Source organism: Aythya marila (assembly GCF_965140915.1).
Source record: "Aythya marila genome assembly, chromosome: 3".
NCBI classification, from domain to species: domain Eukaryota; kingdom Metazoa; phylum Chordata; class Aves; order Anseriformes; family Anatidae; genus Aythya; species Aythya marila.
The window spans coordinates 30056920-30067004 of NC_139044.1; the positions used below are offsets into that span (position 1 = coordinate 30056920).

The 10085-nt window shown below is 42.6% G+C and overlaps 2 protein-coding genes across 2 annotated transcripts in view; one reads left to right on the forward strand and one right to left on the reverse strand.

The window, feature by feature from the left end:
• Positions 1-3558, forward strand: part of PRKD3 (protein kinase D3) — a 39715-nt gene extending 36157 nt beyond the window's left edge. Inside the window, exons 18-19 of the mRNA XM_082756281.1 lie at positions 34-119; positions 929-3558. Of these exons, the coding sequence (XP_082612407.1) occupies positions 34-119; positions 929-1102 (260 nt within the window). The 3' untranslated portion in view covers positions 1103-3558. The remainder of the gene's footprint in view (positions 1-33; positions 120-928) is intronic.
• A 1192-nt stretch (positions 3559-4750) lies between these two features.
• Positions 4751-10022, reverse strand: NDUFAF7 (NADH:ubiquinone oxidoreductase complex assembly factor 7). Its single transcript, XM_082756773.1, has 9 exons — positions 9770-10022; positions 9606-9680; positions 9403-9513; positions 8235-8445; positions 7673-7731; positions 6851-6964; positions 5908-6051; positions 5460-5633; positions 4751-5091 (listed from the first exon to the last, which is right to left on the reverse strand). The coding sequence occupies exons 1-9, from the start codon at positions 10004-10006 to the stop codon at positions 4879-4881; spliced, it is 1338 nt and encodes a 445-aa protein (XP_082612899.1). The 5' UTR covers positions 10007-10022; the 3' UTR covers positions 4751-4878.
• Between the last annotated feature and the right edge of the window lie 63 nt (positions 10023-10085).

Here is a 10085-nt window from a genome sequence, read left to right on the forward strand (position 1 = left end):
AAACAATGTAATTGTTTTGTTCCTCTTTGACAGCCATTGATTTAATAAACAATTTGCTTCAAGTGAAGATGAGGAAACGTTTCAGTGTTGACAAATCCCTTAGTCACCCGTGGTTACAGGTAAAATGATTTGCCTTTATCACTATGCTTATAATGATTGAATAGTGATTTTCGGATTAAATCCAAAGTGTTTATCAAAGTGCTTATCAAAACTGTTTCTACTACTGCTTGTTAACAAGCAACTACGGAGGCTTGAGTATTTCTGGTTTTAGCTTAATATTTTCCGTGCTCCAGGATTGTGCCCATTTCTTAATGGCTTTGTTTTCAGGGAAAACTGTTCACCCTTCCTTGCCCTCCCTCCCCTTTCCTTCTTATTCCCTGCCTGATGCTAACAGACACTTTCATTTTTCTGCTGCCTCTGAATGCAGACAGTGAGAAATGCACAGAGCCCCACTGAAAACGGGATAGAGAAAAGCATTGTTCCATGCTGAAGGAAATTCACAAGCTAGTGTGTGCTATAGTTTGTAGTCATTTTAGAAGAGAATTGAAATAGAATTTATTAAATAACTTAAAATACATTACACAATTTAAAAAGATATTAAGGGGGAAATCTAATTAATGTTGAGTACAAACTGTACTGGAAATATTGTTACTTGATGTATGTGTATGTATACCATTAGTTTTAGTTTAAAACTCACGTATTTGTCTTGCTACAAAGAGTTTTCAGAATTTCTAGTATTACGGCCTTGGACACTAGCCTATTTCTTTTTGAACTCTTTTTTGACGTGTTCTTTTTATTTAAACAGATCCTGTTGGCTGTATCTTGTGGTTATTTACATTAAATTCTGCAGTTAGTCTCTGTACTTTTATCTTTGGGAAAATAGGACTTCTGTTTCTTAAACTGCTTCTTTGAATCTTTTATTCCTTAGGATTATCAGACTTGGCTTGACCTCAGAGAATTTGAAACACGCATCGGAGAGCGTTACATTACCCATGAGAGTGATGATGCACGCTGGAAAGAACATGCGTATGAACACAACCTTGAGTACCCCCAGCATTTTATTATGGCTCCTAACCCAGATGACATGGAAGAAGACCCTTGATTTATTCGTTTTGCTAAATTCCAGCACAGATGAACACTCCAGACAGAAACTGAAGATAAGTTTTGGAACAACTGTCACTCTTTCTGAATGTTGTACACACAGCGCAGTGTACAAAATCTCAGAGGATCCTGCATTGACTTGGGGATAGACTGTCACCCAACAAGCTTTACTCCATCTCTGACTTAAACTCTGAGTAGTTACTGGACAGTGAGATAAGCCCCGTTGGGTAACATTACACCAAGTTGTATGGCTACAGAGCCATTACCGAAGTGGAATGTGTACAGATTGAATGGTTTGCGTGTTTTTCCTTTTTTTTTTTTTTTTTGTAGCCTACACAGTAAGAATTTTGTAATGGTTTCCTAATCCCTATTTAGTAGGCCATAGAGGACTGTTTTCTGTTACTTAGATACATCTCCCATTTCTTAGACTGCATTGTGAAAAGACGTCGTGTAAGGAAATCAGTGCAGAATACCTTGGCTAATAGCAGAACGTGTTTTAGGGTTGAATATGGCTTCAGAGATGAAGGAGTAATTTGCTGCTGTTAAGACAGTTATGTATGTCTGTCTTTGCCCTAACTGAACTTTTTCCAGATACCAAAAAAAAAAAAAAAAAAAAAAAAAAAGAAAATCCTGTAACTTCTTACATTCCTCTTGAAATGCTGACTGACAATCTAAAGAGACGACAATCAAAGCTGTGCTAGTCCTTTATTTTGTCTGTTAAAACAGAGCAATAAGCCCCAACAGTGTGCTGTTGTGCAAGGCTGGCACATGTTGTAGATGCACACCAAAGGCATTTGGCCTTAAAACCACACAAGCAGTGCAGAGAGAGCGCGAGACTTGATGTAGCATATCCTTTCACTCTGGAAAAAGTTTCTAGCAGAAGGATGTGGAAAAATACATGCAGCTTTCTTCTGTTGTTTTTCAATAACTAAATTGAAAATTTTTATAGTATTTTTCTAATTTTTTTTTAAGGTTCCCTGGATTTGCATCAGGACTAGTTTGTAGCCTGCTAGCTTATACCTTAATTCTGTTCTAAACCTAGGTGTGACAAAATTACCTGTTGCTTCTGCCAGGGCAGCTGGACTGTAAGAGAAAGGGCTCTGCCTTCCAATCTTTACCTGCAGCCCCTCCTATTCTCTTCACTGTGCTCAGCTTTGTTGTTCTGAGCTGAAAGAAGAATCCAAAACCAACTTCTAATTCAGTTTTTTTTGCAGATGTTTTGCTTGATGGATTCCCAGCCACTTACGGGACTTTGTGGCACAATTGAGAGGAAGCAGCAATGATCTTTGAAACGATTCCTTAGGAGGATAGTGTAACAAAATTCTTCGTATTTCAAGGAGGTTTGAAGCCTTGGATGATAAGCAGATAGAAGAGTTTTTTTTTTTTTTTTTTTTTCTTCCCCCCATCCTGTTTAAAAATGGGAAAAAAATGAAATCTTTTGTGCGGGAACAACTGATCTGTGCTGCTGGAAGGTGCTGGATGGCTGTATGTATCCCTGGTGTGCCAAGCTGCTTAACTGGAGCTTGGTTTAAAATACTTTTTAAAATACTGATACAGGCTTGAACTGCAAAGGTAGTAGGAGACCTTGGGGTAGCTCCTTTCTCTCCTAACATTTTTTTTTTTGTGTATGTAGATGAGTATTATTTTTTCTTCCTTCTGTTGTTCAGGTAAGGAAATAGGTGAGCAGATGTCTTCTAAGCTGTTAGAAACCCGTAACATTTTAGAATTCTGGGGCTAGCAGCTCCTTGCAGTCACTGAACTGGCAGTAAAGTCAGCAGCAGCTGCAGAAGTACGTGCTTGTGGGCAGGTTTGGGTCTTGAACCCACCCTTCCTTTTCTGGTTGCCCTTAATCTAACTTCTACCACATTTTGTATGCATCTGAGTTGATTACTCTGAAGCTTGGTTTCCCTGTTAGGATACACTGAGCTTTGCACAAAACTTTTGGTGCAGTCTGCATAGCAGTTTCTACAGCCGCCTGTGGGCAGAGCGTTCCCACCCGTCCTGCCATCCCGCCCTCTCTCCCAGCACGTGTGTTTCTCAGGTTTGTGCAGGGGACTTGCCTGATGGCGGCCTGGTCCGTGCCACTCCTGCACTGGGGAGTCATGCTTCCCCTTTCATGCTGTCAGAGCAATATAAAGGAATTCAAGAGGGGCAGGGTTTGTCCCTTAACCTTGCCATTGTGTTAAGGTGAAGCTTTGGGACTGATTCTTCTCAGACAGGCACTATTTTTTTAATCTATAGAGACAGAACAATCATCGATTAAGTTGGTAGTCTAGTATTGGCCCAGGTGGCAAGGGAAGCGGTGTTTTTTTTTCTTCTAACTTTTACCACCCAAGCGACCAAATTTCAGTGAAGCCATTGCTATCTTCCATCCCAACTGTAATAGTGTAGATACGGTTTGGTTTTAAGCTTCAGATTTCGAACTTGAGCTGTCACGTCAGGTTTTCCTTCCTTTTATTTTTAAGGGAGGAAAAAAGCCAGCTCAGTTGCTTGAAAAGCACAATGCAGAAGAAGGGGGTACAATTAAAAAAAAATAAAAGGCCTGGCTGATGTCTCTCCCCATGAAGTCTGCTCTGTGCTTCAAGAAGTTATATGCGCTATTTATTCTTAAGTTGTATTTAAAAAAATAAAAAAATAAAAAGCTGTTGGCCTTTGGAGTGGATTGCCTGACAATATATGCAGACTTGTGGGGCCAGACAATAGAAGCCACAAGCTAGTAGTACAAGAACCACAAAAAATCAGATACCCACCAGAAGTAAACTTTCTTCACTGATGGATAAAAATAGCTGTCTTTTTTTTATTCCCTTTTTTCTACCTTTACTGCAACCTTTGACAGCAGTAGGTTATAGTGTTTAATATCCTTATCCCTAGATGAATTAAGTTGCGTTCATTCAATAGTGCTATGATGATGCTAGAAAAAAGCTCATGTAAAATTTTATAGCCTCAAAAGGACACTGTCAAGTACTTTTATATTTTTATACATCCCGTTGTTTGTAAATATCCTCTGATAAGCTTGAAAATAAAATTTATTTCCCTATCACATTTGTTCTCCTTATTTACATGAACTCCCTCTCCTTTCAGATGTTCTCAAAGTCAGTATTTTTTCATACTTGTTTGGGGCTCTGTCTGGCATGAGGTGTATACCCTGCTATGGGATTTCTGTTAGCAGGTACTTTCAAACAAAACTGTTTTTGCATTCTTCCTATTATCAGTCTATTTATTGAAAAAGAATCTTCGGTGGCATCAAGGCATGTTGTTTTGAGCAAGTACCTCTGCTGAATACAGTTAAAGTCTCAGAGCAGATTTGTCACCGACAAATTGTAACTGGATCGCATCAGTGAATACTTCCCTTAGCTCTACGGTGAGATCCATGAAATGTTCATTCTCCCCTCTGTGCACACCCATTTCCAGATGTGGAGTTTTCGATTTCTACATGCACTGCTTTAAGTAGGTCAGTGTCTAGGTTTGGTTTGGCACTAGCTGTACCCTTGAAGCATGCTCTACCAAAATGCCCCAAAGCCCTGAAGTGTAGTGATTTCCCTATCAGCTTTGTGAAAGATCAGTGTGAGGAAAACTGCCTGGAGAAAGTGTGATGTTTCACGTGCTTTCAGTTCAAAGATCACTCGAAATGCTTACTTCTGTACCAATTATATTATTGCAAAAGCTTTAATACTTGAAACCAAAAAATGCACAGGCTTTGATTTCTTTTACTCTTTTTATTCAATAGGTTGCTACTGGAAGCTGCCACTATTAGACATTTTGGTATTGCAATCGATATTATTTCAGTAAGAGCTCACCAAATCCAGCAACAGGTGGGAGGGGGGACTTGGATTGCAGATTATGTTCCTTGTGAGGGGGTGTAAGTCTGTGATGAGGCAGCAAGGCAAAAAAATGAAAACGATCTCCCATTTTCTTAGGGTTCATCAACATATCATAGCTGTGGAGTAACTGCTCCCGAGTTGCTGAGTCACGTGAATTCTGCAAGAGCACCTACAACAAAAAGGTAGGTTGTAGCCCTTCCTGCGTTCCTACAAATTCCCTGGTACCTGCAATCTCTTATTGAATCCTTTCTTTTATGCTAGTATAGCAGCACCAGTGTTCAGTAAAACTCGTGAGCTTGCTGGCAGAACTCACACATTAATCCACGTAGCCAACTTTTGCATTAAGTACTCCTAAACATAGTATGATCAATTCACTTTGAGGGATCCAGAGTAACTTATGTCTAGGAGAAGCAACTCTTTCTTAGACCTACAAGTAGTTTTAAACAGAAATCTGATTTTAAAAGAAGCTCTTTTTCTGCTTAAGAGCATTGCTTGTGCATTAGGAGTGTGTTATGTGCCTGTAAACACTGTTTGTACCTGCATTCGGAGGTCAACACCCATGTTCTTTAAAAACTCCCGTTGTTTTATGGGGCCCAACGTGGCTATTTTTCCCTGTGCCATTTTTCGAAGATAGCTGAAATCAACATCTGCTGTCAGGTCTGCTGTACCTGGAGCTTTCAGCACATCGTGGAGTTTGTGATTCCGGAAACCCTGAAAAATTGGAAGATTACACTCAGCTTTACTCCTACCGGGTCTAGCAAAGCTGTAAATGCAGCAAGGGCTCAAAGTGGTTCTTCCCATATGATAGAAACCCCTGCAGGTACTGATTAAATGAAAGATCAGTTACTCACTTTCATGGTTGCAGTGTAATACTGTTGCTTTTGTGATTACATCCATCCAAGACCTTTCTTGTACAGGAACTTAACGATCCAAGTGAGAAGGTAACTGAGTGTTTTAGCACAGTACTTCAGGGAAAATGCCTTACCCGGAAAGTGTCAGTTTTGGTTCCATCGTGACCATAATCAGCAATCAGTGCGGCTCCGCCATCCTTTTCGATGCGACTGGCAAGCCTCTGAATGAGGACACCGGCCTCGGGACATACTTCCACATGATCTCTCGTTTCCTCAGGCTAGTGCAGAGTTCAAACATCAAAACACCTGTATTAGCAAACAGGTACAGGGCAAGAACTTTTCACACTTGACTTCTTGGAACTGTTGTCATTATTTGGGTGTGGAGGTCCAGGGGTATACTCCAGGCTACCTATTGCTCAAGCTAGTTTTTGATAATGGCCACTTCCAATTAGTGCTTTCAGAGTTCTCTCTTTCCTTCATCTTTTGTACAGCCCAGAGACAACTGGAATGAGTTTTTATAGGTAAGTGAGAATACCTACATTACTGTGGTAATGAAAGAATTAAAATAGCACTTCTTCCATGCATACACTTCAAAAAAGCCTTTCTGTATAAAATCTTGTAGGTGGTTTAAATCTCTATTACTTCATTTTATAAATTTAAGAATCCAGTGAACTTCAGAAGGAAAAGAAAGTTTTAGACACTTGCCGTTACAGATTAGTATCGCACCTGTACTCAGTGACTGTGTACGCAACAGGTTGAGAACCTGGCTTAGGCAGGGCTGGTATTGAGATGGTGAGGTGACACCTGCAGCACAGAACTCTTTGCTGCTTGCCGCCTCTCTGAAGTGTCTGCTTAAGCCCTGATTTTGCCAAATTTGATGTACAAGTTTATTTTTGTGCTATATATTCACAGCACACAAGGTTGAATTGCTGGTGGAAGTTTTGTAAAATACAAACTGGAACTGTTTACTTGTTAATAGATGGAAAAGCCTCCTCTTTCTGTCCATGTAACTGACAGGTAGTGCGTGACTTGAAAGGGTAATGATTAAGTTATGAACGCTGACTGGTATAATCTTACCTGAATAAAGTTTTCTGTTGCAGGGGTACTGGATGGTGACAGGACAAATCGGAGCTGGTCAGGAGCCTCTGGATCTATATCAACCAACACCTCACGCCAGCCTTTCTCTGTTCTCTGTTTAGTAAGCCCAGAGTACTCATTTTACACTCTTAGTAGGTACACAGAATCTTACTTGATTGGACTAACATGCTACGCATTTTCTCAAGTTTTAAGCACATAATGTGCTATTAACAATAATTCATTACTATTTAATTCCAGAAGCTGCCTTAGAAATGCTTGCAGTAGAAATGGGTCTGAAGATCTAATAAGTACAGGTTTAATTAAATGGAATAAATGATGCTGTTGAGCAGAATGCTGCCTCTTCTAGCGACAGTGCACTGGTTAACTTACCAAAACAATTCTATCAGTAACTTTTCATAAAGTAATTATGAAATTGAAGTTGAAAGGTTCTTCTGAAACATATCTAGACTTCATTTTGCTATTCACATTGCTGTTCAAATGAAAGCTATCCAGTGCACTGTCTTTGTTGGCAGTGACACATAGAATAATGTTGGAATTGGAGCCTTATTAATGTAGCGTAAGAAAATAGAGGAAAAAAAAAGTTTACTTATGGAAGTAAAAACAAGTCTTTAGGTTTCTAAAAGGCTTTTGCATTCAAAAACAATTAACATAAGGCTTGGTTCAGCTCTTATTTGTCCAAGCTTAGTTACAAACATTTTATCACCATAATCCATGCATGTGTTCCCTTTGGCACCATAATTCTGTTCTTCAGCAAAGGCCTTTAAGTTGATGGTCACATTTATGGTATTCCTCTTGCTATACCTGAAACTTATGTATTGGCAGGGCATCCAGAAACTCATGTGCTACGTAAAAGCTGTAACCTGTGGAAAGGTTAAAATAAATGCATTACCATACCAATGCTTCCATAGCTGTTTCCAGCAGAAAATTTAAATGTTTTTTATAAATTGTAGTGCATTAAACTAGTTAATGTCATTGGGAAATTGCTATTATTCCCAGCTTGGAGACAGTAAAGGGAACACTTGAGGTGCTAGCTACAGCTTCCAGTGCATGATTTTTTTTTAGATCTGTATCTCAACATTAGCTCCTCAGTCATTATTTAGACAAAACCACTGAATGGTGTCCCATGCAAAGAAAATAAGAATCAAACTACGTGAAACTGGATAGCTATCCCAAAAGGAAGTTATGATTCTCAGTTATAAGAATCTGAGTCAAGATCTCATCTAAGACTCATACATGAAGTAGGACTGTATATGTAAAACTACTTTTCTATACAGTATGAAGGCTGGTGTGATGTCCCCAGTTATTAAACACTGCAAATGGAGGGAGGATGCTATTGCTGTAACAAAATGTTCAAGCTGCTTACCTTGTGGTACATCTTGAATGCCTCTGTACCAGTAAATTGGAATTCCAGTCTTGCTGATGCCTTTCATATAAGCAGCTTCGTCCTCAGAGTTTGACTGCACCTTCCCTCCTGTCAGCATCTGTGCTTGGGTCTCACTGAGTTTGGGACTCACTTCTACCAGGTGAATGGACACGTCGCATTTACTAAGTAAAGAGGCAAGCTGCTTGAAGACCTACAAAGGCAGATGAGTTCTATTAGTCAATCACAGGCTCCATGTATGTCTTAAAGGTCTATAAATGTCTATTAGGTACAGTCAGGGGCTCCATGTATGTCTCAAATTAACCTTTAATCACATTATATTTAAGATAGAAGATTGTTAGCTCTCATCAGTAAAATACTCTCGGGAGAAAGGACTGTGTTTTGCTCTTCTCGAAGGAGAATGGGAATTTGTTAGTTTTAATAAAAGCTGCTATGCTTCTAATAGAAGTTGGAGAACTACTACATATATAGCAATAAGGACATAAAATGCTAGTAAGTAGCTTGAACGTGAGTAGCTCTTCTAGTAGCTGCAGAGGAGCTAACAGGGAGAAAAACGGTTCAGTTTGTTTAAACAGCATAAATAAAAGCTGCTCACTATTGCTTAGTTCACTACGGTTATTTGGGCTTTTTCATTAGCATATGTAAATGAAACAAAGCTTTTGAAGTACTAAATCCCCTTAGCAGTTCGGTTTTTGAATTAGTAGTATTATAATTAGAGTGCTAGGACAGGAAGGGTTAACTCAGAAGCAGCAAGCTCCTGAAAGCCTCAGAGAGCTGAATTCAACTTCACTCCTGTGCTCATGGCCTCCCTGCTCCGTGCTGTTGCTTGCACTAAGGCCTCTCAATTAGGCACAGCAGCACCCTCCAAGATGGTGTTCCAGTTTGGAAGAGATCTTTCCATAAATGAATAATCTGTGCTGGAGCTTTCCTGCCCTCCCTTTCTATCAAGAGGCGATTGCAGCGTTGCAGGTGCCTGTGCAGCACACGGAGGCCAGCCCACGTTCTCCTGCCACTAGAGCAATGCCGTCTCTTCACCAAGTCCCACTAGGGAATGTTACACCTCCATACCAAAACCTTACTTCAGATACCAGCGTAGCTACGCAATAAAATAAAGCCAGAAACGAGCGGAATAACCTTTATTTCCACCTACCCGCAGGATATCGTCGGTGAGCGCGCCCGTCCCCGGTCCCAGCTCCACCAGCTGCATGGCTGCGGGCCTGCCGGCGGCCATCCACTCGCTGAGGCACCAGAGCCCCACCACCTGCCAGGGACACGGCGTCGCTCTCAGTCTCAGCCGCAGCCCGCCCCGTCCCCGGCTCGGCCGGGCTGTGCCGGCTGCCGGCGGGCGCTCACCTCTCCCGGCAGCTGGCTGACCTCGGGCGCCGTGACGAAGTCCCCGCCGACGCCGCCTCGCCGCGTGTAGTAGCCCTGCGGGGGGAGGCGGTGAGCGCCGCGCGGCCGGCACCGGGACCGGGGCCAGACCCGGCGGGGCTCGCGGAGCCCCGGCCCCGCCGCACCTGGCCGGGGTTGGTGAGCGCCTCCCGCATGTACTCGGCCACCGTCAGCGGCCCGGTGGCCCGCAGCTTCAGCAGCAGGTGCCGCAGCACCCCGCCGCCGCCGCCCCCCGAGCACGGCCGCGCCCCCGAGCCCGAGCCCGAGCCCGGGGGACCGAGCGCGGCGGCGCTGCCCCGGCGGCGGCCGCCGAGCCGCAGAGCCGCGGGCAGCAGCAGGCGGCCCGGCCACAGCGGCGCCATGGCGGGGAGGGGCCGCGCACGGCCCCGCGGCGCGCCGGGAGCAGGCAGCGCGTCTGCGCCGGGCGGGGGGCGGGCGGCG